The sequence below is a fragment of the Spermophilus citellus genome (assembly GCF_964194105.1).
Source record: "Spermophilus citellus genome assembly, chromosome: 6".
In the NCBI taxonomy this organism is placed as follows: Eukaryota; Metazoa; Chordata; class Mammalia; order Rodentia; family Sciuridae; genus Spermophilus; species Spermophilus citellus.
Window position 1 is genome coordinate 22,364,073 of NC_138187.1, and position 27,384 is coordinate 22,391,456.

At 40.2% G+C, this 27,384-nt stretch overlaps 1 protein-coding gene across 7 annotated transcripts in view; it reads left to right on the forward strand.

Moving 5' to 3' along the window:
* Nucleotides 1–3,454: 3,454 nt before the first annotated feature.
* The window catches only part of ITGAM (integrin subunit alpha M), a 68,565-nt gene continuing 44,635 nt past the window's right edge, over nucleotides 3,455–27,384 (forward strand). For 2 of the 7 annotated variants that reach the window (XM_081299534.1, XM_081299535.1), the window contains exons 1-5: nucleotides 3,457–3,560; nucleotides 22,990–23,095; nucleotides 25,528–25,631; nucleotides 25,948–26,018; nucleotides 26,165–26,282. In XM_081299534.1, the coding sequence (XP_081155660.1) occupies nucleotides 3,512–3,560; nucleotides 22,990–23,095; nucleotides 25,528–25,631; nucleotides 25,948–26,018; nucleotides 26,165–26,282 (448 nt within the window). In that variant the 5' untranslated portion in view covers nucleotides 3,457–3,511. Of the gene's footprint in view, nucleotides 3,561–3,726; nucleotides 3,746–21,265; nucleotides 21,714–22,989; nucleotides 23,096–25,527; nucleotides 25,632–25,947; nucleotides 26,019–26,164; nucleotides 26,283–27,384 lie in introns of those variants that run through there. The other 5 variants (XM_081299540.1, XM_081299538.1, XM_081299537.1 and 2 more) reach the window with 5 other exon arrangements.

The window sequence follows — 27,384 nt, forward strand, 5'->3', positions numbered from 1 at the left end:
ATTTGCAAACACACTTCTACAAACTATTATTCTGGATAAATGTTAGTGAAAAAACTAGTAAAGGGCGTTCAGCACCTGGAGTGCTGATTTCTTCTAGGCGAGTGGCCAAGTAAAATAGAGCAACAGGAAAATAGGAAGATTAACTACATTGAATTCTTTTGTAGAGACTCTCTTGGTGACAGTCCTAAAATCAATTATGGTAAAGGTTTCTGGAGAAGCTTAGTTAATATTTTCTGTGGAAGAGGGGATGCCACTACAGAACTCCTTTTTTCTTTTCCTGAATGATATAGGTTGTTCCACCAATTGGTCTACTCTGAGAAAAAAGGCACTAAATGCTATCTGGTAAACTCCCCCAGTGTGTATGCCAAGACCCTTGATTTCACATATCTGGTCTACCTTTGTGAGGACATCTGGTTTTCTTTCATGGGAATACCTAGTCTTTCTTTGTGGGACATCTGTGGCAGTATGGTGTAGGAGGCACAGATAAGGGGGAATAGGGAAGCTGGAGGATTTCACAATACTCCCAATCTTTTCTATTTTAATTGCTCCCATCTTTCACTCTGGTTTTGGGATTCCCCTCCTGTTGTCTGTCTCTGTTTTTTTAAAATTTTTATCTGTTACTGGCTTTTTAAAACATGGGCAATGCTATGTTGATCCCCATGGTAGTCTCTTGGGAAAGATCTTGGCTGAAAGGGTCACATATAATATAAGCCTATGACTAAAAAAAGGATAATATTTTACTGTAACATGATCTGATCATAAGGATACTCTGAATAATTATACATTCTTGCAGCAGTCAGAGTTTGTTTATCAGAGGTCAAACAAATAGAAGAAATTTTTTATGTGCAGGCATTTATGCAATTGCATGATAAGGAGTCTGAACATCCAGGAACTAAGTTGATGGTGCAAAACCAACCAACCTACCAATCAAACAAAAATAACAACAACAACAACAACAAAATAGCATCTCCTCTGGTGTGCAAGGATAGCAGGACACCAGAAGAAAAGGTTAAAAAAAGATCTAAATATTTTCAACCAGTGCTGGCAGGCTTGGCATGGCTTCTCAGTCTGGCCCCAAGCAGTTGCAAATCATCCTACTGTGGGTCAGGGACACTATTCTTGGGTTGGGGGTAAAAAAATCCCAGAAAAGTTGCATGAGCTTTAGAAAAATGAATAAAAATGGTTTGACCTCTGTCCTGCCTTCTAGCCTACTTTGCTTAAGTGTGTGTGTGTGAGAGAGAAAAGACATAGCAATGGGTGTCAGCACTGCTAGATTATGGCTTGGGTCATAGATTAAGAATGGTTTTCCAGGCTGGGGTTATGGCTCGGAAGTACAGCGGTCACCAAGCCTGTGTGAGGAACTGAGTTCAATCCTCAGCACCACATTAAAAAAAAATACAAAAAAGATATTGTGTCCATCTCTAACTAAAAAATAAATATTAAAAAAAGGAATGTTTTCCCCTTTTAAGATCAAACAGGATACCTCCATTTTTCTAGGGGACACCCATTACTGGAGCAGACCAATTCTTGCTCTGACAGCACCCTCTCAACATAAAGGCACAGGAGGATTGGAAGGATAAATAACTGCATACAAGAAGAAGAAGAAGAAGAAGAAAAAAAGCCCAGCTCTGGCTTTAAAATGGATAGTTAGAATAGAGGAAAAAACTGCAGCCTCTTTGGCACTGGGTAAAAACAGCAGATGAGTTGAACAACCTAAGGGTTCTAAGGTCCAGCTCAAAAAAGCTAATAGCCCTGGATTGCTTGGGCTGTGCTGTATCTGTACCATAAGCATCAGGGACTGCCTTCAGGTGAAGAGAAAGAGGAGACTCGGCATATGGGACAAAGCTCCCAGGCAATGGCTGCTCTCTGAGGTAGGTGGAGGTAGTCAGGGAGAAGAAAGGCCCCCATGCATGCTCCCCCACCTTGTGTGCCCCAAACCACTGAGATTTTTTTTAAAATATATTTTATTTTTTAGTTGTAGTTGGACACAATACCTTTATTTTATTTATTTATTTTTATGTGGTGCTGAGGATTGAACCTAGGGCTTGCACTTGCCAGGCAAGTGCTCTACCGCTGAGCCACAACCTCAGCCCACTACTGAGCTGTTTTTCCTGCCAGTGGACACTTCTGGGTGGAGCTCTGCCTGCTGTCTGCATTGCTAAGTAGAAACAAGGGCCATCTGGAGTCCCCATGTGTGTAGGCACCTGCGTTTTGGCTCTTCTGGTTTCTACAGAGAGAGGCCTTTGAAAATCTCCATATGGTGAAAGTGACCTTCATCTGAAAGAGTGCCTGTCACAAGAAAAAAGCTTTAGTGAGTGGAGGGGACACTGGCATGAATCCCTCACAGTTGCCTTTTAGTAATTTAATACCCAGAGGAACAGAAACTAAAGCCAACTCATGTTTTGTTGACATCTCCTGCAAAGGAATCTTCAAGGAAGCTCAAAGAAAAGGATAGGAAGGGCCTCCCTCCATCAAAAATCAGTATGCCAGGCTAGGGTTGTGGCACAGTGGTAGATGGCTTGCCTAGCACGTGTGAGGCACTGGGTTTGATTCCCAGCACCACATATAAATAAATGAATAAAATAAAGGTCCATCTACAACTAAAAAAATATATTAAAAGAATCAATATTCTTATTGTAAGAAAAAGGCCCATCAGGAGCCCGCAGGTACAACTGACAGTGGGTAGCTCAAAGTTGATGACATTGTGATATTGATAAAAGTGACAGGTCAGGCTCAATCCCATCCTTTGTGCAACCCCTTGAATGCAACTTGAGCAAATGAAAATTAAGGCATAGTTTTTTGTATATGCCAGATTTTCTGATCTCTCTTCTTGGATGATTTTTTTTTTTTGTTGTTAAATACATGGATAACATTTTCACCTAAAAAGCAACAACTTCATTTGCAAGTACCACCAGAAAATGCTCTGGTTCCATCTTTCACTGGCCATCCAGGAAAAGGAAACTGAGCCTGTTTTCTAGGGATCTACTAAAAAAGTAAGTAAGGCTGTATGGGCTGAAGGGAACCTGGGAAAGGTGATCAATATTATCCCAAATGAGATTTTGTTTAAGGAAGAGAAAACCTGCTCTGGTCATAACGATTCTTTGCCACATTGTTGGTAGACTTCACATAACCTTCATTTTTTGCAAACACCTTCATTTTTTTGCCTGTGAAAATATTGATTTCAATAAGGTGTACCTTGGTTTAACCGTGCTTGTCGGGGGGGGGCACCCTGAACAGGAACTGCACATGGCCCCAATCCTTAAGAAATGGGGGTATTGAACTGGCATGCATGCAGTGAGAAGCAAGTGGGCCTTACCTTGGCTCAGCAAGGAAGTGCAGCTCTGGGATTGCGTGTCACCTATTGGGACTGGGCTACACCTCTCTGTTTGTTGTAACACAATCTCTTGCCTTATTTGAGTGGAATATCCTATCAAATATCTTTCCCCTAATAAGTACAGGGGTTTGGAGTGCACTTGCTCCCTTGCCTCTCTTGCTCCTCTTGCTCTCCAGCATGGGAACTGACACCCGAGGTTTCAGAGCTGTCCCTGATCCTGCAAAAGGTATTTCTGTGTTTTTGTGTTTTTTTTTTTTTCGTTGCTAGCCCAATTCGCGTGGAGTGACCTTGAATCCATCGCCTGTACGGATGTGGGTGATGCATGCTTTCCAGCATATAGCCTTGTGTGGTGGTGGTTTCAATACCTGCTTGTCATCGACAGAGGGACATTGAACTATTGGGTGAATATGAGTAAGTCAGACTGTGAAGAAGAAAAAAAGGACAGTGGGAGAGGAGGTTTTAACCTGGGACCTTTGTAATCAGCATAAAAAACAGAAAGTGGCTTTTTAGTTGTATTTTTGCTTTTAAATTTTGTCTCTCTCATGCACTGGCATTGAAAGGACTGACTGACTTTGTATGGTACTATGCAGTGCCTTTTATCCAACCATGTTGAATAAGTATTGGTATTTGTCACTAATTGCTTTTTTCAACCATTTTAAAGTATTTTTTGACATTAAAATATTTGTTAGACAAATGCCAACCTTGGAACTGTGTCTATGTTAAATCCAGCAACTCTGTTGCCAGCAGATGATAATGTACCAATACAACATGACTGCTCAGAGATCTTAGAGATTGTTTACTCTAGCAGGTTGGATTTGCTTGATCAGCCTATCACAGAGCCTTACTGGGACCTCTTCATTGATGGGATCAGCCTTGTGGACAAAGGCATATAGATGAATGAATATGTCATGGTCGGGGAACAACAGGTGCTAGAAGCCAAGGCTTTACTGCTGAAAACATTAGCTCAGAAAGTTGAACTAATAGCTCTGACAAGAACTCTCAAACTGTCTGACTCAAGACATGCTTCCATGAGATATATACATGAGGAGCTATCTGGAAAGATAGAGGGCTCCTCACAGCTAAGAACAAAGACATTAAACATGCCCTTGAAATATTGGCATTAATATAAGCTATGGCCAAACGAAAGTAGAGGGTATTCATGCACTGTCCCATCCATACTTATGTGGCCTGGAGAAATGGGATATCTGATAGGGCAGCCAAAATGACCACAAAGAGCAAACTGTTTATTAGGGACTTAATACCTCAGTTTGAATTGGACCAGTACAAACTGTTTTATACTGAGGAGGATGAGAAACAGGCCAGTGAATGGAATTTTAACTCCTGGGATAGCTGCCAAGTGGAGAGGAAATTCCCATGAGCTCATCCTCCTGCCTGAAGCACTGGTCTGATCTGGATTGAACACCTACAGGAAAGTGCTGAATATGGGAAGAATGCCTTGGTGAATTTCATCAAGCCCCACTTGTGAGAGCCACACCTCCAACTGACTGTTCAGTAGATGACTCAAAATTGTGTCTGAAACCCTCTTAAGATGGGAAGGCAGCCTACTGTAAAAGGAAAACAATGTATATAAATGCAGACATTTGATGATTGACAAACAGATTTTACTCAAATGCTCTGTGCCACAGGAAAATTCAAACATTTGATTATACTTGTAGATACCTCCTTTGATATCCCTCCAGAATAGAAAAAGCTTCAAAAAAATTAAAGCCCCTTTGAAGGAGCTGATTCCATTCCTTCATGCAAAGTGACAACAGGCCATCTTTCATTGCAAAAGTGACCCAAAAAGTGAGCAAAACGTAGGCTATCTGATGAAGTCATACACATCCTGGAGACTCCACTCTATATGGAAAACAGAAAAGATAAATCATACTTAAAAAGATGGTGGCTCTATTATGCCAGAAAACCCAACTGCAGTGCAATAAGATATTACCAATTGCTCCCTTCAACTAGAGTATCTGCTAGAAGCAGGATTAAATTAAGTCCAGAAAGAAATAGTGTATGGGAGACCCTTCCTGGCACCCACTGGGGACAAGGACCAATTTGACACCTTTACAGGCTGCTTGACCTTACACTGTTCTGCAAGGCCTGGATGTTTCAGATAGCAATCAAGTGACCTCTCATGTGTGCACAGACTCCTCTCCCTGTGTGGTATGGAAAGAACAAAATTCCTAACTGGTCTTGATCCTTTGAGTCTACCAGCATGAAACAGAAATTGTGAGAACAACTGTAATCCCTGCAGATTTGATTGTTGATAGGAATAGAGACTTGTCTCAAATTTCTACAAGAAAATGGGGGCATGGTGTGAAGGTCTGTTGGGGCTCAGGCATGAGGTTGTGTGTGGGCTGAACTAAAGTTGGAAAGCATCCAGAGATCAGGCTGCTCCCATCTCACTCTTCACCTCTGTCTCAGAGGCTGTGTGGCTCCCTCATGGTCTCTCTGATCTATTCTGTGAGTAGACTACATTCTCTTCCTGGTATCTCTGTTCTTTCATAACTTGGTTTGCCTCAAGCATCATTTCCACATTCTAGGCAGGAAGTGCAAGGAGGGGAGGAGTCAGCTTCTCCATTTGCACTTTCCCAGAAGCCTTGTAGACTTTTTCTTATGGGTCAGAGTGTGGCTACATGGCCACTCTCAGCTGCAAGCTGGCTGAGAAGCCTGTAAGTAGCTTTTCCAGTCTATCTGTTAGAGAGAGGCTTGGAGTTAACCCATTGAAGTGTCTGCCCTAGGAAGCAGAAGTCATGTCAACCTGCCATCTTAGTTGAGATGCAACTTATGAAATAATTCAAAACTACAACACACTCTGTAAATGTTGGCTTAAAAATAAAATGTATGCTGTACAACCCATTTTGAAGGTCGTTTGGCAGTAGGCATGGAAGGTCCCACAGGTGCATTTAATTTGCCCCTAGTCATTTTATTTTATTTTATTTTTTGGTTCTGGGGTGCTTAACCACTGAGCTATATCTGCAGCCCTTTTTATTTTGTTGAGACAAAATCTTGCTAAATTGCTTAGGGCCTTGTTAGATTGCTGAGGTTGGCTTTGAACTTGTAATCTTCCAGCCAAGCTGCTGGAACTATAGGAAATGGCCAATATGCCTGGCTCCAGTCATTTAATTTAAAAATAACCTCTGGAGGGAAAATTCCAAAGAAGTATAATGGTATAATATATAAAATAATTTAATACAGCATTGTCTAAAATGGTAAAATGCTAAAAATTCTCAAGGGAATATTTTATGCTCATTAAAATTATAATCATGATTCTTATAAAAGCTACATGAGATATGTTTGTGTTAAAATATTATATGGCAAAACCATAGTACAGAATTAAACCTATCCCATCATGACAAGCTGGTAAACTGTATCTGCCTGGGAGTTAGTGCAGAAAAGCTGATATGGTGGTGGGACTATGTATTTGTCTTTTTTATTCTTTAAAATATTGCCATCTTGTTGTTTGCATAGTCAATATAATTGGGAGAAAAATAGAATTACAATGGCTTCTTGGGTCTGGCTCAACTTCTCAGAGGTTGAACAGGGTCAGGTATCTTAGGACATATCTGACTCATTCTTCAGAAAAGACTTGCCCTGTGGAGTTAGGAAGAGATTGTTGCCCTTTGATATTTGTATTCATCCTTTTACCTCTAGAAGCAAGGACTTTGTAGTTCTCCCCAACTAGTAAAACTTCCTTCTTGTACTACCAATAAAATTGGTTTTATTCCCCTACCTTGTTCAGGTCAGGCCCTGAGCTATTTCTGCTTTCAAGAGTAGGAAGCAGGAGGAACTGTTTTAAGGATGGTGAAATAACTTCCTCTGTCCCCAAAGTGAACTCTAGCCAACCATGTTCTTAGTGTGACTTTAGTAGAAACCCCTGAAATTTCCACAAAACCTGTGGTAGAACTTTTTCTTCGCCTGACATTCAGTTCCCTGATTGGACAATTGAGGAAGCAGTGGAGTACCCACTGGGGACAAGAATGTGTAGAATGCTTCCTCCTGAGCACCTGAAAACTTTGAGCCAATATATATTTCCTGTGTTTTGGAGGCTATGTTAGCCATACATGTACATGAATTCAAGAGTTAGTAGAATAATGTGGACTGAGCATTCATTACATATACATTGACATCTATTATATCATTTAATTGTCATAACAACCCCAAGATAGTCATAGTATTACGACCCCCATTTTCCAGATGAGGACAGTAAGATCTAAAGAGTAACTTATTTAAGGTCATGTACTTACAGAGCAAGGATTTAAAAATTTTTTTAGGTAAGGGGAATTGAACTCAGGAGCAGTTGACCACTGAGCCACATCCCCAGTACTATTTTGTATTTTATTTAGAGACAGGGTCTCACTGAGTTGCTTAGCACCTTGCTTTTGTTGAGGCTGGCTTTGAACTTGCAATCCTCCTGCCTCAGCCTCCTGAGATGCTGAGATTACAGGCATGTACCACACAGCTAGAATTTTAACCCTATATTTGTCCTCATGTCCCAACGGCTTAACCAGATGGTCAAGGGAATATGAGATGGTGCAACTCTTTTTTTTTTTTTTTTTAGAGAGAGAGAGAGAGAGAGAGAGAATTTTTTAATATTTATTTCTTAGTTCTCGGCAGACACAACATCTTTGTTGGTATGTGGTGCTGAGGATCGAACCCGGGCCGCACGCATGCCAGACGAGTGCGCTACTGCCCGAGCCACATTCCCAGCCCTGAGATGGTGCCACTCTTAATCAAATGTTAGTGACCATCCAGGGTCAATGGAAAACCAATATGTTGTTATTAGTGCTTCCCAGAACCTCCTCCAGAGAGTGGATTCTATGTGGCAAGTTCTTTTGAATGTGGTGAGTCATGTAAATTGGAGGTTTTTTTTTTTTTTTTTTTTTTTTTTTTTTTGGTACTGGGAATTGAACTCAGGGGCACTCAACTACAGAACCACATCCCCGGCCCGATTTTGTATTTTATTTAGAGACAGGGTCTCACTGAGTTGCTTAGCACCTCACCATTGCTAAGGCTGGCTTTGAACTCTCAATCCTCCTGTCTCAGCCTCTCAAGCTGCTGGGATTATAGGCTTGTGCCACTGTACCTGGCTGGAGGAGGTTTGATAGAGATAATTTGTCCATGTGGGCAAGGGAAGGTGGGTTTTGGAGATTTTGCTGGGAAAAGAGAAGCCATAATCCTGGGAGCCACATGGGGCAATGGGAGATGAAGGAGACCATGATGCCTTCATTCCCTTAAGAGCAAAGCTGAAAAAAAAATTGAGATAAGAAACATGAAAAGATGATCTTTGAAGTTGAGGATAGAGAGTCATGTGATGTCAAACTCACTTATTGGAAGGTGGGGAGGGAGTGAGTCAGATACCTGGGGGAAAAATGGTCTGGTCAGAAGGAATGGCCAGTGTGGTTGGCCTTAGGATGGAGGTGTGTCTGGCATGCTTGAAAAAGAACCAGGGTAGTAGAAGGAGCAAGGGATAGAGAAAAGGACATGAGCACAGAGTGGTAGGGGCAGAGGCATGAAATGACAGACCACACATATCCTTATAGGTTTTAGAAATAACTGGCCTATTTATTTATTTATTTATTTATTTATTTATGGTACCAGGGGTTGAACCTAGGGGAGCTTAACCACTGAGCCACATCCCTAGCTCTTGTATTTTTTATTTTGAGACAGAGTCTTGCTAAGTTGCTTAGGGCCTTGCTTAGTTGCTGAGGCTGGCCTTGAACTTGGAATCCTCCTGCCTCGGCCTCGAGTAGCCAGGGTATAGGCATGTACCACCATGAATAACAGGACTGGCTTTTACTTCTAGTGAGTTGAGGAGACTTGGCAAGGTGTGGAGCAGAGGAACAGAATGAGATGGCTTGTATTTTAAAAGGATTCCTCTGGCTGTTGTATTAAAAACTGACTTTGGAAGGAGGTTAGTGTACAAGCATTATGGCACAGAAAGAGGCTTCTGTAAATTGTAGGTTGTTTTTTTTTTTTTTTTTTTTTTTTTTTTTGGTACTGGGAATTGAACTCAGGGGCACTCAACTACAGAACCACATCCCTGGCCCGATTTTGTATTTTATTTAGAAACAGGGTCTCACTGTCTAGGCAGGATGAGGATGGATTCCATGATTTTGGTAATAGGGGAGTGGATGAGAAGAACCATGGGAGTTCCTGATGACTTTGGTCTGTAACTGGAAAGATGCTGAATAGAATGAATGTAGGGGAAAAGCTCCAACATGGTGCCTTAGTGATGTTGTGTGCGTCTACACAGGTCACATAAGCCAAGGCTTGGATCACAGATAATCTCAGTCATGATGAAACACTTTGTAATCCCCTCTGAATAGAGGGTAGGAGGCCTGTCAGTGACTGCTCTGGGGGTATTCTCTTGCTCATCTTCCTACCTCCCTTAGGAGGGAGGCAGGAGGCAATTTTTTGTCATTTCTCAGGTTTGAAAAAGTATGAGGCTTTTTGCCTTGGCCTCCCCCTAAACATCTGACAACAGCTGCTTGCCTTTTTTGGTATCATCCTTCCTGATGTGCTGGACAAGAACTATAATGAATTTTAGCTACTTTTACTTTTGCTGTCTATGTAGGTAATAAACTATTGGAACCTAAGAATGGTCCATTGCATCTTTACTGGTCAAATCATTCAGGCTTTGGCTGGCCTGGCTTTGTCTTATGGGCTTGATATATAGGTTGGGCAAGCTGAGGTAAGGCAAGATTGAGAGTGATCAGGAGTTCAGTTTTAGACATACTTGATCTGAGATACTAGTTATACATCTAGTGGGCAGTTGAGTATCTGAGTCTGGAAATCAAGAGAGAGGTCTGGGATGGAGACAGAATCATCAGCATGCAGATGATATTTGTAGCCATGAGTCTACCTAAGGACTGCTTATATATTAAAGAAATAGGGTCTGGGGATATAACTCAATTGGTAGAGTGCTTGCCTCGCATGCACAAGGCCCTGGGTTCAATCCCCAGCATCACTCCCCCCAAAAAAATTCTGTTGACATTATACTAAATAACTGAGTAATGGAGAACTATCATCATTATGATATTAAGTCTTGTCATTCATGTAATATATCTCTATTCTTTTATTTCCTTCAGGAAAACTCAATGATTTTAAAAATATATGTTCTTACATTTTTTTTTTTTTTTTTGTTCTGGGGATTGAACTCAGGGGCCTTGAACTCAGGCTCACCACTGAGCCACATATACATGAATTCAAGAATAGAATAGATACAGCTATTGTGGACTGAACATTCATTACATGTACATTGACATCTATTATATCATTTAATTGTCACAACAACTCCCTGATATTCATAGTATTACTATCCCCATTTTCCATATGAGGACAATAAGGTCCAGAGAGTAACTTACTTAAGGTCAGATACTTACAGAGCTAGGATTTTTTTTGGGGGGTTACCAAGGATTGAACTCAGGGGCACTCAACCACTGAGCCACACCCCAGCCCTATTTTGTATTTTATATAAAGACAATCTCACTGAGTTGCTTAGTGCCTTGCCAATAGCTGAGGCTGGCTTTGAACTTGCAATCCTCCAGGCTCATCTTCCCTAGCTGCTGGGATTACAGGTGTGTGCAACCTGCCCAGCCTTACATATTTAAAAAAAAAATTTTAGCTGTAGATGGACACAATATCTTTATTCGTGCTGAGAATCAAACCTAGTGCTTCACACATGCTAGGCAAGCTCTCTACCACTGAGCCACAAGCCCAGCCCTGCTCTTACATATTTTTTGTTAGATTTGTGTCTAGGTGTTTTATAGATTTTTTTTTTTGTTATAAATGGTGTTTTTCCAGGCTGGGGATATACTTCAGTTGGTAGAGTGCCTGTCTTGCATGTACAATCCCTAGCACCACATACACACACACACACACAAAAAAAAAAAAAAAAAAAAAAATTACATGGTGTTTTTCCTATTATATTTCTATTTAGTTATACTACTGAATAAGAAATGGATTAGACTTTCATAGATTTATCTTGTAACAAGTTGTCAACTTGTGGTCTTGGATTCTCAGACCCTCTGCAAATGATGACCTTTTTTTTTTTTTTTAAATTAACTTACCTCATGTGGGAAATCCTTGTGTGTGTGATATGAAGTAGGGAATTCAATTTAAGACTGAGGGTAGGAAATAGTGTTATGTTTGGATGTTTCCACTGCTCATCATTATTGCATTTGAAGAGGCAATAAATGGGTCTGAACAATTCTTTTTTGAAGTGGTTTCCTAAATATATGCTCATAGAGTTGGTTTGTGGGCATCTATATTTGTTCACACTCAAAGGAAAAATAACACTGGAATCTTCTTTTATATTGACTTGGGTAGAGGCTAAATATGCAGTAAAATAAAAGTTTGAGAGATATAGGGAACTAAAATTTTCTATTTCTTATTTTACTTTTTACAATCCTGGGGATTAAAGCTAGCGCCTTATGTATGCTATGCAAGTGCTCAGCCACAGACCTACACCCTTAGCCTTAACAGTTTATTTTCAAAGAATAAAATTCAATATGTGGGCCTAGGAAATTATTTATTCATATGGACAAAAATGAAATTGAATTTCTTATTTCACATCACACACACAAAGATTACCTCTGCAGAAAATAATAGCTTAAATAATGGAAACAAAACAAGTTGGCAAGAATATATTGGTGAATACTTTTTTTTGGTGTTGGTAAGGATTGAATCCAGGGCCTTGGAGATTAATGAATTTTGCTATCCCTGAGAACTGCCCAAGAAAAATGACAATAATAATTAATAACAGGATCTAATTTATAGTTCCGGCTTGAGTATCAGAATTATGTCTAGAAAAGTGAATTCTAAAGCACTAGGTAAACAGTGATTACTTTCACTTTTGCATCCCCCCCAGGATGCCTTATGTTCTATTTATGTTGATTTGATGCTTTGAATATGACTCACTTAAATTATTTCAAGTTTGGGGTATTTTGTCATTAAGATTCCATGATAGACATCACTACTACTTCAGGCACAGGAGATGACTGCACTTGTGTGCTCCTAAAGTTGAGTATGGACATATGACTTATTTAATGCTCAATGAAATGTGAGCAGAGTGATGTATATCACTTTCAGATAGAAATATTTATGAGCCTGTGTGTGGTTCTTCACGTCATAGAGTCACATGTTAACAGGGAATTTTAATGTAATCAAAAAGGCTAGAATACTGAGATAACACATGTAGGATAGCTGGTTAGAAGAGGTTCTTAAACCACAGTGATATTTGGATAAATGAGAATAAACTTTCATATTAGGAACTGAGATGTTGGTACTGTTTATTACTGCAACAAAACTTCACCTATCTTTACTGATGAAGAAATTCATAATCTGGATTGAAAACTAATGTCAATCAGAGACATCTCTAGAGTGCTTTTCTTTTTCTTTCTTCTGGGGACTGTGCTGTTTCTCACTCAGGCTATCTCTACCTCTCTGCAAATTGCTCTCCTTATAATTTTATAAGTAAGATCTGCACCCTGAACTTTCAGCCTCAGTTCCCACTGCCAACCAAATGTCCTCCTTTCAGTAGGTTTTAGTTCTTAATCTAAATTCCTAGGGGAGGATGCCTGAATGGGTGTAGTTCATATTTTTAGTCCAGATCAAAACTCATTCATTCACTCAGTATTTCCCCCAAATTTTATTGTGATAAAATATGTAACACACAATTGACAATCTTAACCATTTTTAAGTGCAGTCGGTATTAAGTACATTGATATTGTTGCTGGAAGTCAACATCATGTAGTTCCAGAACTCTTCATTTTGCAAAACTAAAGCTCTATACTCACTCTCTCCTCCTCCCATTCCCTGGCAACAAGCATTCTACTTTTTGTCTGTATCTATGCGCTTACATAGAGACCTCAGATAATTGAAATCATATAATATTTGCCTTTAGGTAGATGACTTGTTTTGCTTAGCATAATGTCCTCATGTTTCATCTGTGTTGTAGACTATGTCAGAATTTCATTCCTTTTAAAAATTTCTTTTTAGTTGTAGATAGACACAATACCTTTAATTAATTTATTTATTTTTATGTGGTGCTAGGATTGAACCCAGTACCTCACACTTGCTAGGCAAGTGCTCTACCACTGAACCTCAGCCCCAGCCCTAGAATTTCTTTCCTTTTTAAGGCTGATTAATACTTTATCTTTTGAAAAGAACCAACTTTTTATTTTTCTTGATTTTCTCTATCATTTTTCTAGTCTCATTAGTTTATCTCTGCCCTAATCTTAATATTTCTTTATGTTGTGTCTGAAAACATAAAATAATAATTAAAAATATTTATTTCTTAAATTATGTGGAAAACAAAATGTAGAGTTATACACCATTGTTAAAATATTAGCTTTAATAGCTGTCCATGTACTTATCTTTATTGAGATCCTTTCCCTTCATGTGACTTTGATATTATTTAGTGTCCTTTGACTTCAATCTGAAGGAATTGCTTTAGCATTTCATGAAGCATCAGTCTAGTGACAATGAATTCTCTTGGCTTGTGTTTATCTAGAAATGTCCTCCTTCTCTTCCTCCTCCTCCTCCTCCTCCTCTTCTTCCTTTCTTCCTTCCTTACTTTTTTTCTTTTTGGTACTAGAGATTGAAGTCAGGAGTGCCTAACCACTGAGTCACATTCTCCACCCTTTCTATTTTGAGACGGTCTCCCTAAATTGCTGAAGGCCTCACTAAGTTGCTGAGGTTGGCCTTGAACTTGTGACAAATACCTTTTGCCTCAGCCTCCCGAATCACTGGGATTACAGTTGTGTGCCACCACTTGACTAAATGGCTCTCTTTTTTGAAGAACAGTTTTGCCAGAAATAAGATTCTTGGCTGTGAGTTTTTTTTTTTTTTCCTGGTAGAATTTTGGATTTATCAGATCCATGCCTTCTGGCCTCCAAAATTTCTGATAATCTTATTGAGGATCTCTTGAACATGACAAGTCACTTCCATTTTGTTGTTTTCAAAATTCTTCATCTTTTGAATGTGCCTTAATATGGGTCTCTTTGAATTCATCCAACTTGGAGTTTGTTATTCTTGGATTTATGACTTTCATCAAATATGGGAAGTTTTTGACCATTATTTCATCAAATACCCCTTTCTTTTTCTTCTTCTGGGACTCCTATAGGGCATATTTGAATCCCTGTGATGGTGTTCTACAGGTTCTTTAGGCTCTGTCTGTTAGGAAGAACTTGACATAGGCATCGCCATTTTAAAACATATCTTTCATCTTAGAACAAGAGTCACCTTATGGTCACTCTTACTCAACCTGAGCTAAACCCTAGAAAATACTCCATCATCATGCAAAGAAAGGAAATTGTTATCTGGGACTGAAATCCTAAAAAACACCTGGTTCAACAAAAGACCCTTCTTCTGACATCCCCTGACTGCAAAATTCCCGCCTCCCTCGCTCTCTTACATCTATCTACCTGAGGCTGTAAGTGGGAGATGTGTCTCAGTCTCCCTTGTCCCCCCCCACCACAAGTTTGTCTTGAATAAATCTGTGTTACTATTGAGCCACCTCTCCTCTCTCTTTATTTCCTTCATTCTGTTATTTTCTTACACTGTTCACTTTTCTTCAATATAATTTTTCTTTCTGTTCTTTGGACTCAATAATTTCCATTCTCCTATCTTTAGATTTGCTTATTCTTTCATCTACTTTCTCAAATCTTCCTTTGAATCTCTCTAGTGAATTTTTTCATTTTAGTTGTTGTATCTTTCATCTGCAGAACTTGTTTGTGGTTTCTTTTTAGTTTTTTTAATCTCCTTGTTGATATTTCTATTTTGTTCATGCATTGTTTTTTTGACTTTCTATATATCTTATTTTTGTTCTTTGAGCATTTTTTTACTATATGTAATAATATAATAATATTTCACTATAATAATAATATAATAATATTATTTTAAATTTTGTTTTATACATGGCAGTAGAATATATTTTGACATATTATACATATATGGAGTATAACTTCCCACTATTGAGGTTGTACATGATGTGGAGTTACACTGGTCTTGATTTAATATAAGAACATAGGAAAGTAATGTCTGATTCATTCTACTTCCTTTCCCCATTCCTTCCCCCCACTCCTCTCTGTCCAATCTGGTAACCCTCCCCACTGACCATTGTGAGTTAGTGTACACTTATCAGAGAGAACATATGGCATTTTTTTTGGGGGGGGATTGGCTTATTTTACTGAGCATGACAGTCTCCACTTGGATCCATTTACCAGCAAACGCCATAATTTCATTCTTATTTATGGCTGAGTAATATTCCATTGCGTATATGTACCACATTTTCTTTATCCATTCATCTGTTGAAGGGCATCTAGGTTGGTTCCATAGCTTAGCTATTGTGAATTGAGCTTCTGTTGTAGGGACAGACGAGGCAAGGCACCAAAGATAGGAGGAAACTGTTTTATTTGGCTGTAGCCAGGTTCAGAGGGCACAGCTTTTGCTGTAATCATTTAATCCTCTGAAGTCCGACTTCAGGTAGTTTCAGAGTTTTATACCCAGCATGTAAGGGGAGGGGCTCAGAAGTTCACAGTCTGCAGAAGTTCACATAAAAGTAGCTTTTTCTTTCACAGTTTTGGGCAGATTAACCCTTCAAGGATAACACCTGAGAAGAGGAGAGCTTCTTCTTCCCTCTCTTTCCTCCCCCTGCCACCTATTACCATTGCCCAATTGGTAAATTAGCTAAAAAATGTCTACATCTCTGTGAAGCCCCAGCTCAAGGCCGGAGGCCTTGTCTACACATTTCTACAAACTACTATACTGGATATGTTTGTGAAAAACTAATAAGGGGGTATCCAGCACCTGGAGTGCTAGTATCTTCTCGGCCAGTGGCCAAATAAAACAGGGAAACATGAAAATAGGAAGTTTATCTACATTGAACTCTTTTGCAAAGACTCTTTTGTTGATAGTCCTAAAATCAGCCATGGTGGAGATTTCTGGAGAAGCCCAGTTAAGACTTTTCTGTGGAGAAAGGAGGTGCCACTACACTTCTGTAAACATTAATGTGGCTGTATTACTATAGTATGCTGATTTTAAGTCTTCTAGGTTTATGCCAACTTTGATCATCTTTAAAATAGATATTTTAAAGTTTTGTCTAAGTTTCCTGGATGGCTTCTACTGGTTTATTTTTTTCCTTTGAATAGGACATATTTTCCATTTCCTTTGTATGACTTATGCTTTATTTTGTTGTTGTCTAAAACTGAATTTTTAAAATAATAATGTGATAATTCTGGAAATCAGATTCTTCCCCTTTCCTAGGGTTTGTTGTTATTTTTTGGTCTTATTTAATGCATTACTTTTGAATGCCTAGTCCTTAAAAGCTTTGCTCTCATGACCCACTTTCTCCTTTGAGAGTGTCCCATTTTCCTTAGCTTATTCCTTCAATAAATTCATGCCTGTTTCTCTGAATGACATGTCTGAGATCCTTCTGACTTGATCACAAGAATTGGATTTGAAGTGTGTATTTGGGGGGTGTCTTCATGCTGCCTCAGTTTTCTGGAAGGCTCCAGCCCTGAAACACTCTCAGTCCCCTTCCATATATGGGAGTTTTCTCCCTTTTTACTTAAAATAAAATAAATCCTACTCTGTTCACTCTTACTTTTCATTATTGTCTGTGGATTTTATTCTTCAAATCTGTGAGAAAAGAATACAGAAGGATCCCCAGTACCACACACATAAAGAAATTTTTTGAGTGTCTGTAACGGATGCTGTAGTTGCCCCATTCATGTTCTGTTGGCATTTACATTCTTATGTAAGCTGGCCTGATTTCCTGCTTGCAACACCCACAAATACTTGCCTGAGGATTTTCTTTTTTCTTTTTGGTACTGGGGATTGAACTCAGGGGCACTCGACCACTGGACCACATCCCCAGGCCTATTTTGTATTTTATTTAGAGACAGGGTCTCACTGAGTTGCTTAGTGCCTCTCGAAATCCTCCTGTCTTAGTTTCCCAAGCCTCCCAAGCTGCACACAGGTGTGTACCACCATGCCCGGCCTTGCCTGAGGTTTTTTTTTTTTTTTTTGGCTCTTGGAAGCTTTTCTGCATGGGTGAAGGGCAGGCTGGATGCACCAGAGAATTCAGGCTTCCCCAGAAAAAACCACTCAACCAATAGCTGTTATGAATTGTAAATAAGAATCTAGTTCTCTTTTCCCCAGGGCAAGAAAACTGTGAGGCCTGTTCTAAAATGACTTCCAAAGTTCCTCAGTGTATTGAGCATTAGTTGTCCATAGTCTTCAGTTTTTTCATTACATACCTTTTATGAACTCCTTCTTTCTGCATTTTCCACTAGTGTTTCCCAGATGGTCTTCCAAATACATTACCTGTACTTGAATCCTTGTCTCAGGGTCCATGTACAGAGGAACAAAAGTTAATTTTATTTTGGTACTGGGGATTGAATCCAGGGGTGCTCTACCATTGAGCTTCATCCCCAGTCCTTCTGTTGTAGACAGACGAGGCAAATCACCAAAGATAGCAGGAAACAATTTTATTTGGCTACAGCCAGGTTCAGAGGGCACAGTTTTTGCTGTAATTAATCAATCCCTTGAACCCTGAGCTCAGGTAGTTTCAGAATTTTATACCCAGTATGTAAGGGGAGGGGCTCAGAAGTTCACAGTCTGTAGAAGCTTTTTCTTTCACTGTTTTGGGCAAGTTAACCCTTCAAGGACAGCACCTGAGAAGGGGAGAGCGGCTTCTCCCCTTTCTTTCCTTCCACATGCCAGCTGTTACCATGGAGCCCAATTGTTATCTTCTCTTATCTTAGAAATATAGACGTCTCTGTGAAGCCCAGCTCAAGGGCAGAAGCCTTGTTTGCTCATTTCTATAAACTATTATATTGGAAACTAGTAAGGGTATGTCCAGCACCTGAAGTGTTGGTATCTTCCTGGCCAGTGGCCAAGTAAAACAGGGCAACATGAAAATAGGAAGTTTAACTACATTAAACTCTTTTACAGAGACTCTTTTGTTGACAGTCCCAAAATCAGCCATGGTGAAGATTTCTGGAGAAGCCCAGTTAAGACTTTTCTGTTGAAAAAGGGAATGCCACTACACTTCTTCTTATTATTATTATTTGTAAAATTTGAGACAGAGCTTCCTTAAGTTGCCAAAGCTGGCCTGGAATTTAGGATCTTCCTGCCTCAGCCTCCTGAGTTGCTGGTTTTACAAGAAGTTACTGTGCTCAGCTTCAAGCTAATCAAATGTGGGGGTGGGGGACAAGTGGGAGGGAAAGATTGACAGCTTGTAAATATGTACTTCCCTTCAGTCTCTAAGTGAGGGACACACCCCATTGGTGGGCCATTGAGAAAAGCTCTGCATATTGGACAGTCATTCTGAGACTTTGCTTTATCTTTACAGACAGTGGAACTTTGGTCACTGTTTAGACAAGGAGGGCTTCAACATCTGAGTTAGAGTAGCCCCTTGTGGAGGTTAGAATGTGAAAGCTTTTACTAAAACAACCTTATCTTTTTTTTGGTACTGGGAATTGAACCAGGGGTGCTTTATCACTGAGCCACACTCTTAGCCCTTTTTAAAACAACTTATATTTTGAGACAGAGTCTCACTAAGTTGCCCAAACTGACCTCAAACTTGCAATACAAGTTTCAGCCTAAAAATTGCTGGGATTATAGGCCCGTTGCCACCAGGCCTGGCCAAAACAAACTCATCTTATCTATGAAAGCACTCCCCCACATCCTGGTAAAGATCTTCTCATCTTGGGCCCATGGTTCCTCCTTTCCTCAGCCTTTTAAATGATATAGGCATTTTGTTTTAAATTATCTACTGGTATAATTTTTCTGATTTAAAAACTCATTCTTTTTTGCATAAAGTTTTAAATACAAAAAAATTGAAATCACTCTGTGGCAGATTAAAGGTAGCCACTGTTCTTTGGACAGGACTATGAGAAGTGAGATCTGTGTCTTTTCTCCTGGAATATGAATGGGTTTTTGTGTCTGCTTAATGAACAGAAAATGGTGGAAGTAAATCTATGCCAGTTTCTAGTCCTTAAAGAGGTTTCCAACAAACCTCTACTTCTTGTCTCTTGGAACACTTTCCCTTGAAAACTAGCCACCATGCTGGAAGAATCCCAAGTCATATGGAGAGGGTACATGTAGGTGTTGCAGTTGACAACCCTAATTGAGCTCCTTGTCTACAGCCAGCACTAATGTGAATGACCCATTTTAGAAGTCCAGCCCATGAGGATGATATGACTGTGATCATGTGAGATACTTCAGTGGGAACTGCTGAGGCCAGGCTTTTCATAGAACCATGACAGATAATAATGTGTTGCTGTTTTAAGTCACTAAATTTTGAAGTGGATTGCAATGAAGTAATAGATAACTGGGATATATCTGTAACCCTAGCATATTGGAGCTAACCACTATTAACATTTTTGTTTTCCTGAATATATATATATATATATATATATATATATATATACACACACACACATACACACACATATGTTTTGGTACTGAGGATACCTTGAACATGCACTCTACCACTTGAATGAGCACTCTACCACTGAGCTACACCCTTGGTCTTCCTTCCTTCCTTCCTTCCTTCCTTCCTTCCTTCCTTCCTTCCTTCCTTCCTTTCTGGCACTGGGAATTGAACCCAGAGGTGCCCTACCACTGACTGACCTCCCCAGCCCTTCTATTAATTAATTAATTAATTAAAAGTATTTTATTTGTTCTAATTAACTATACTTGACTGTAGCATATAATTTATTTATTGAGACAGGATCTTGATAAGCTGCTGAGGTTGGCCTTGAATTTGTGATTCTCCTGCCTCAGGCTCCTGAGTTGCTGGGATTACAGGCATGTGCCACTGTGCTCAGCTCTCCTAGTCCTTTAAAAATGTTTTAAATTTTGACATAGGACCTTTCTAAGTTGCCCAGGCTGGCCTTAACTTGCATTCTCCGCCTTAGCCTTTGGGCTGCTGGGATTACAGGTGTGCCCCATGTTGCTCAACCACACGTATATATTTAAACATAATTTTAAACAAAATGTGCAGAATTTTTTTCGGCTGGTAAACATTATTTTCATTTGATTATTAGGAAAGTGGCACTAGGAACAAAGGAAAATGTGTTGAGAAAGTGAAGAAAATCATTGGATTGGAAATCACATTAGCAGTCACATATAAGATATAGTTTGATGGTCTATGTATTTGATGAAAGTATTTTCCTGCATTTTTGAATTAGAGATTACCATACACAAGGAAATATAAGGATAGATTACAGAGTAAGATATCATTTAAACATTTTTCTGTTGGATATCAGATTGTTCTAGTTTTTCATTATTAAAAACAATGCTGTAGGCTGGGGATATAGCTCAGTTGGTAGAGTGCTTGCCTCACATGTACAGGCCCTGGGTTCAATCCCCAGCACCACAAGCAACAATAAAAACAACAAAAAAACAATGCTGCAATGAATGATCTTGTATGTATCTCTTTGTACTTCTTAGTGACATTTTTATACTTTTCTTCTTCTTCATTTTTTTTTAAAGAGACAGGATCTCACTATGCTGGCCCTGAACTTCCTGCTGTAGCCTCCCATGTAACTGGGACTACAAACAGGAGCCATTAGGTCCAGCTTTTAGCTATTTCCTAAGACAAATTCTTGGAGGTGAAAATTTTGGATAATGGGTCTGAAGCTTTTTTTTTTCAACATGTATATATATATTTTTAGTTGTAGTTGGACACAATACCCTTATTTTATTTATTTATTTTTATGTGGTGCTGAGGATCAAACCCAGCGCCTCCCACATGCTAGGCAAGTGCTCTACCACTGAGTCACAACCCCAGTTCCCTGAGGCTTTTTTAAAAGCAAAATATTATAAAACATCATCTTTCTCTGTATCGGGTTGTCCTTGTTGATGGCTATAACAAACAGCTCTGGTGAAGGGTGCTCCTGTTTCTAGGGGTTAGAGGAGGGCCATTTTTTGGCAAAGGGTTTTTAGGGAGAAGCAGGGTTGAAGCTCCTATACTCATTTGATCTGTATTAATGTTCAGAACACACATTGCAGAAGGCAGGCTCAAAAGCTATTTTGCTTGCTTTCCATAATGCTTTGGCCAAACCTAGGTGACAAATGACATCTTTTGGAGAGTGACTTTTATGGTTTGGGTCAGGAAATTGGGCAGGGCAGGAGATCAGGCTGTGTGCAGTCCCAGGAAGGTCAAGCAGGGCTGGGTGCTCAGTGAGCCTCCCTCCTCTTCCTTAATAGTTTTAGCCCTCCTACTTCTCTTTTTCTCCCTTCCTGGCTTTGGTGGCTTACTTGAAGTGGCTCAGTGAGGCTTGCAACCCCACAGTTCATGCTTCTTCCAGGTTCCTGCTCCTTTCAGCCATGACTTGTAGAGTTCTTCTGTTAACAGGTACACCAGGGACTTGGGGGGGCCCTCAGGGTAGGGAGGAGGGGGAACTTTTGGGTCTGTGAATGGAGAGAAAGGACACAGAATATGTAGGAGTTAGGCTGGGGAGAGGTAGAGGGGTTTGGGGGAAAGGATGAAAGATTCAAAGAAGAAGCAGAGAGTAGAGTAAGATCAAAGATGAGATGGCTTGGGGTAAAATTGGGGGTTCATAACCCACTTCAATCTAATGTATGAAATATGTCAAGAGCTTTGTAATTTTGTGAACAACCAATAAAAAAAAAAAAGAAAAAAAAAGATGAGATGGCCACAAAGCGTGGATGAATGACTAAATTCATAGACTGTGCAAGGCTCTTTGGCATCCAGTCACTTCACAAATGAGAAAACTGAGGCCCAGAGAGATGAAGTGATATGCCTGAGGATGCACAGCAGGTGTTAGACTCTTGTCAGAGAGGGCTTCCTCTTGGATTCTACCTTATGGCCTCCACTTTGCCTGCAGTTCTATTTAACAAGGATCAGGTGTAAGTGTTTGTTGAATGACTGATGAATTAAAATGTTTTTGAGTGTGTTTCCTTTTATGCCTATATTTTGTGGAGAATGAGCCAAGAAGGGAAGGAAATGCTTGAGAAGGAAGCTTGCATGGGAAGGAAATTATCTAACTGAGTCTATAGGAACTTGGGCAAATAGCATTGTCTATAGGATTGTTGGGCAAATCATTTGATGAAGAGGACATTTTTGTGCTCAGAAGGGAGGGTGGAGCTCAGAGATGGACTGACTGCATCCTCTGATGGTAGTAAATGTGTCAAATGTGGCTCACCACCTATTGTTGGCTATAATCTGCAATCCAGAGGTTGAAGATAACATTTATAACCAATTTGATGACAGGGAATAGAAATTTGGAATCCAGTGAGGTGAAATGTCATCTCCCTACAGAGAACTTCATTTGCCTCATTATTAAACTTATATTACAAAAATTGTAATTAATAATTATATTTTGAATTTCCTTGATGAAAAATTTGTGGAAGTGAATTTTTTTCCTGTTATATTTGTACATATGTATTCTATTAGACTCTTGGCCTGCAAAGCTTGAAATATCAGCCTCTCTATAGAAAAAATGTGCTGACCCCTGCCCTAGGCAGTCAGAACTAGACCCTGGAGGCAGACATCCTGATGATGGGTTAGGGTGAATCTGGACAGGACGGTATGTGGTGCAGGAAGGTGTGCTCCTTCCTTAACTGTAGAGGTTCCTCTCCTGACCCTAAACACCTTATTCTCCTTCCAGCCTTCGCCTTGTGTCATGCATTCAACCTGGACACTGAAAATCCAATGACCTTCCAAGAGAACGCAAGGGGGTTTGGGCAGAGTGTGGTCCAGTTTGAGGGATCCCGGTAAGAGCACCAGTGGGGCATCCTCTGTCTCATGTGCTTCCCTAAATTGTTGGAAAACAGTAAGCTGTTTCCTTGATTGATTTTTGAGTAGGTAGCAAATTTGGAACCAGGACAAGTTTCCAAATTCAAAAGATGCAAAAGTGTGTGAGAATAAAAAGCTCTTCCGCAACCCTTCCCCCACTTCCCTTTCCAAGAGGCACATTGACAAATAATTTCTTTGTGAGTTCTTTCAGAGATTTTTATCTATATATTTATATCTTTATGTTTATATCTACCTCCCTAGTTTCTACTCCATACTCAATTTATACCACACATTATACTTAATCTATGGCTGTTGCCTGTACTTTTTTTGGTACCAGAGATTGAACCCGAGGGCACTTAACCACTGAGCCACATCCCTAGCCCTTGTAAAGTTGCTTAGGAGCTGGTGAAGTTGCTGAGGCTGGCCTTGAGCTTGTGATCCTCCTGCCTCAGACTCCAGAGTCGCTGGGATTATAGGTGTGCACCACTGCATCTGGCTTGCCAATTATTTTTGTAAATAAATTTTATTGAACACAACTCTGCCCATTTGCCACTTATTGTTTATGACTTCTTTTGAGTTATGCTGGTAAAATAAAATATCTGTGACAGAGACTGTATTGTTCATAAAGACTAAAATATTTACCAGAAATATTTGTGGAACTATTATAACTTTTTCAGAAAAATGTGTTTACCTCTACTTTCTGCTACATTTTGCTGATTTTGTACATTAATCTGATTTTACCAGATTAAGTACATAAAAAGCATACTCATTCTGTCTTCTGTTTGCATCATATTCTGTTATTAGGAGATACTAGAATTTACTTTTATATTTCATTAAATCTCTTCTTTTTTTCCCCCAAGAAAGTTGTCAACAGTTGTATTATTATTCACATAGTTCAAAGGAAAAGGAAGGCTTCAAATGGGTTTGGGGACTAGGACAAGAAATGCAAGTCTGCTCGGTGTACAGTTGGGGGCAGGGCTCTTCCCACATCAGGTGCAGCAGCTGCACTTGTCCTCTGCCCCTTTGTAGACACAACCCTGGGTACACTTGGCATAGGAGCAGCAGCTCTGCTTTGCTTTGCCCTCCTCATCCCCTCCCCCTCCCCCTCCCCCTCCCCTCCCCTCCCCTCCTCCTCCCCCTCCCCCTCCCCTTCCCTTCTCCTCCCCCTCCTCTCCCCTCCTCTTCCTCCTCATCTCCCCTCCTCCTCCCCCTCCTCTCCCCTCCTCTTCCTCCTCATCTCCCCTCCTCCTCCCCCTCCTCTCCCCTCCTCTTCCTCCTCATCTCCCCTCCTCCTCCCCTCCTCTCCCCTCCTCTTCCTCCTCATCTCCCCTCCTCCTCCTCCTCCTCCTCCTCCCCCCCCCCCTTGCAAGAGATGCATCTGTACTCTTTGCATGGGCAGGGGTTTAAATCTCTTAAGGCACATTTAGATCATTTCCAAACTTTTATATGGACTATACTGTCCTTTTGCACATGTGCAAGTATATTTGGAAGTAAATTCCCAGAACTGGTAGTGCTGGATCAAAAATGCGTATACAATTTTAAATTTTTGTGGTACTGGGAATTGAATGCAGGGCGGTTAGGCAAGCTCTACTATAAAACTGCACACCTAGCCTTATATTTACTTACTTACTTTGAGATAGGGTCTCCCTAAGTTGCTTAGGCTGACCCCGAACTTGCAATCCTGTCTCAGCCTCCCCAGCTGCTGGAATTACAGGGGTGCACTTCTGTGTGTGCATATGTGATTGCAATAAAATTTTCCAGATTGCCCTCTGTAAAGCATGTAAAGCCCTCTGTAAAGCATGGCAGCAAATTACACTTGCACCAGAAATTTGTGGGAACATTTATTTCCCCATCCACTTGCCAATTCAATTTGTTATCAAACTTATTGATCTTTGTAAAAGTGAGTAGATGAGTAAATTTAGTTTTAAATTGCTTTCTTTCTTTCTTGTTTTTTTTTTACCAGACATGTAGTTCTTTTTAAATTTTTTTTTTTTGCAAATTCTTTTAAAAAATCTTTTGCACCATTTTCTATTCTTTTATTTCTCTTACTGGTTTGTAGGAACTGACTATATTGAAGGTAGTCTGAGTTATAAGTTGCTAATATCCTTTCTTACAATTTATTATTTATCTTTTGTCTTTGCATGAACTAGTTTTCATATGCAGAAATTTATTTAAAATTACTCTGTGGATGAACTTATCCATTTTGAAAATGCCCTCTGAGTTGCATGTCATTCTCAGGCCCTTCTCATTGAGACTTAATATTTTTCCATTTCTTCCTAGGCAAATTATTCTTCCTATTTATGGAAATTCAAGAATCCACATGAGAGTCCCTACTTTTCCCTTGGGTGGTAGAACTCTTCCATGATCTCCTTCTTTTCCTGCACATCAGAGTTTTCTCTATTCTCCCCAGGATTGTGGTTGGAGCCCCCCAGGAGATAAAAGCTGACAACCAAACAGGAGGCCTCTATCAATGTGAAATCAACACCCGCAAGTGTGAGCCCATCTACTTTCAGGGTGAGTCACTGGCCCCCATTTGGGTCCCTGGTAATGCTGGATTCCATCTGTGACTCCCCTGTACTTTCCAGGAATCCCCATGTTCTGGGGGATCTACACTGGGGGACAGAGGGAGTCTGGCTCTCCAGTTTCTGCTCAATCTGAAAACTCTACCTCAGATACTCTCAGGTGGCCTCTCTCTGTTACTTTCCCATGATCTAGGTGTTCCCTTGACCTGGCACACATCTGTGTCTCCAATTTGAAGTGATCCCTGCCTAGCTGTTTCACAGCTCCTTTCATCCCCTTGAGAGTGACCATGTGCATTCTATCTCTGCAGTCCCCATGGAGGCTGTGAATATGTCCTTGGGCCTCTCCCTGGCGACTGCCATCAACCCCTCACAGCTGCTGGTGAGTTACTCTGGGTCACAGGAGGGTCTTGAGGGGAGGAATGGGGACCTGAGGCTATTGGGGCTGGGGTCTTGTGGGAGGTGGAGGTGCTGCTATGAAAGGACAGGGAGCAGAGCAGCTCCTTCCATTGGTACCCTGTCCCTCAGGCCTGTGGCCCCACCGTGCACCAAACGTGCAAAGAGAACACATATGTGAATGGCTTCTGCTTCCTATTTGGATCCAACCTACTGCAGCAGCCCCAGAGGTTTCCAGAGGCCCTCAGAGGTATGTGCCTTTTGGTAGAGACTGGAGGATAGAGGGTAGGACTGAGCTTGTGGTCTAGGGGATAACTTAGAGGTCTAGGTGTAGAAGGATGGGGAAGCCATTCCACTAAAAAGAATTGGTGGTGGGGACGGGGTAGGAGAGACTCACTTTAAGGAAAGTCCTGATATAGTTACTTACCTCTGCAAGGGGATCAGGCCACCTGACTTCATAGAGGTCCCAATCATTGTCCTTAGAGTAAGTGCCTGTTCTCCTGCCTTTGATGTTCTAGATGGTACAGCCCCTGCTTACCTCTCCTACTCCCCCCCCATGCCTTCTACCTATGTCACTGCTTCAGCCACTCTAGCTGACTTTCTTCTTCAGGAATCACATCAACCTGTCCTTGCCTCAGAGCCTTTGCGCTTGCTATTCCTTTAGCTAGGCATGCTCTTCTCCAGATCTCTTATTTCCATGTGTATCCATTTTGTTGTATGTATCATTCTTTTTATACCAATGAGTGATATTCCTTTGCATGGATTTACCATAGCCCCATTCATCAGTCCATTTGTTAACACCAAAGGATGTTTGAGTTGTAAAATGTTTGGCGATCATGAATAGAGTTTTATAAACTCCATGCTAATCTTTCCTTTTTTTAAAAATTAAATTATTTATTTATTCTAATTTGGTATACATGATGGCAGAATGCAATTAATTTCATATTACACATATAGAGCACAATTTTTCAAGTCACTGGTTATACATATTTTCACACCAATTTGCAGTCCCTCCAGCAATGTGCGAGTGTGTCTTTTTTCCCCACATCCTTGCCAACACTTATTGTTGTTTGTCTTCATAATAGCTGCCATTTGACTGGAGTGAGATGATATCTTAGAGTAGTTTTGATTTGCATTTCTCTAATTGCTAGAGATGATGAACATTTTTTCATATATTTGTTGATTGATTGTATATTCTCTTCTGAGAAGTGTCTGTTCAGGTCCTTGGCCCATTTGTCGATTGGGTTATTTGTTTTTTCGATGCTTACCTTTTTGAGTTCTTTATATTCCCTAGATATTAGTGCTCAATTCAGATCTTTTGTTCATTTTTAAATCAAATTACTTTTTGTTGT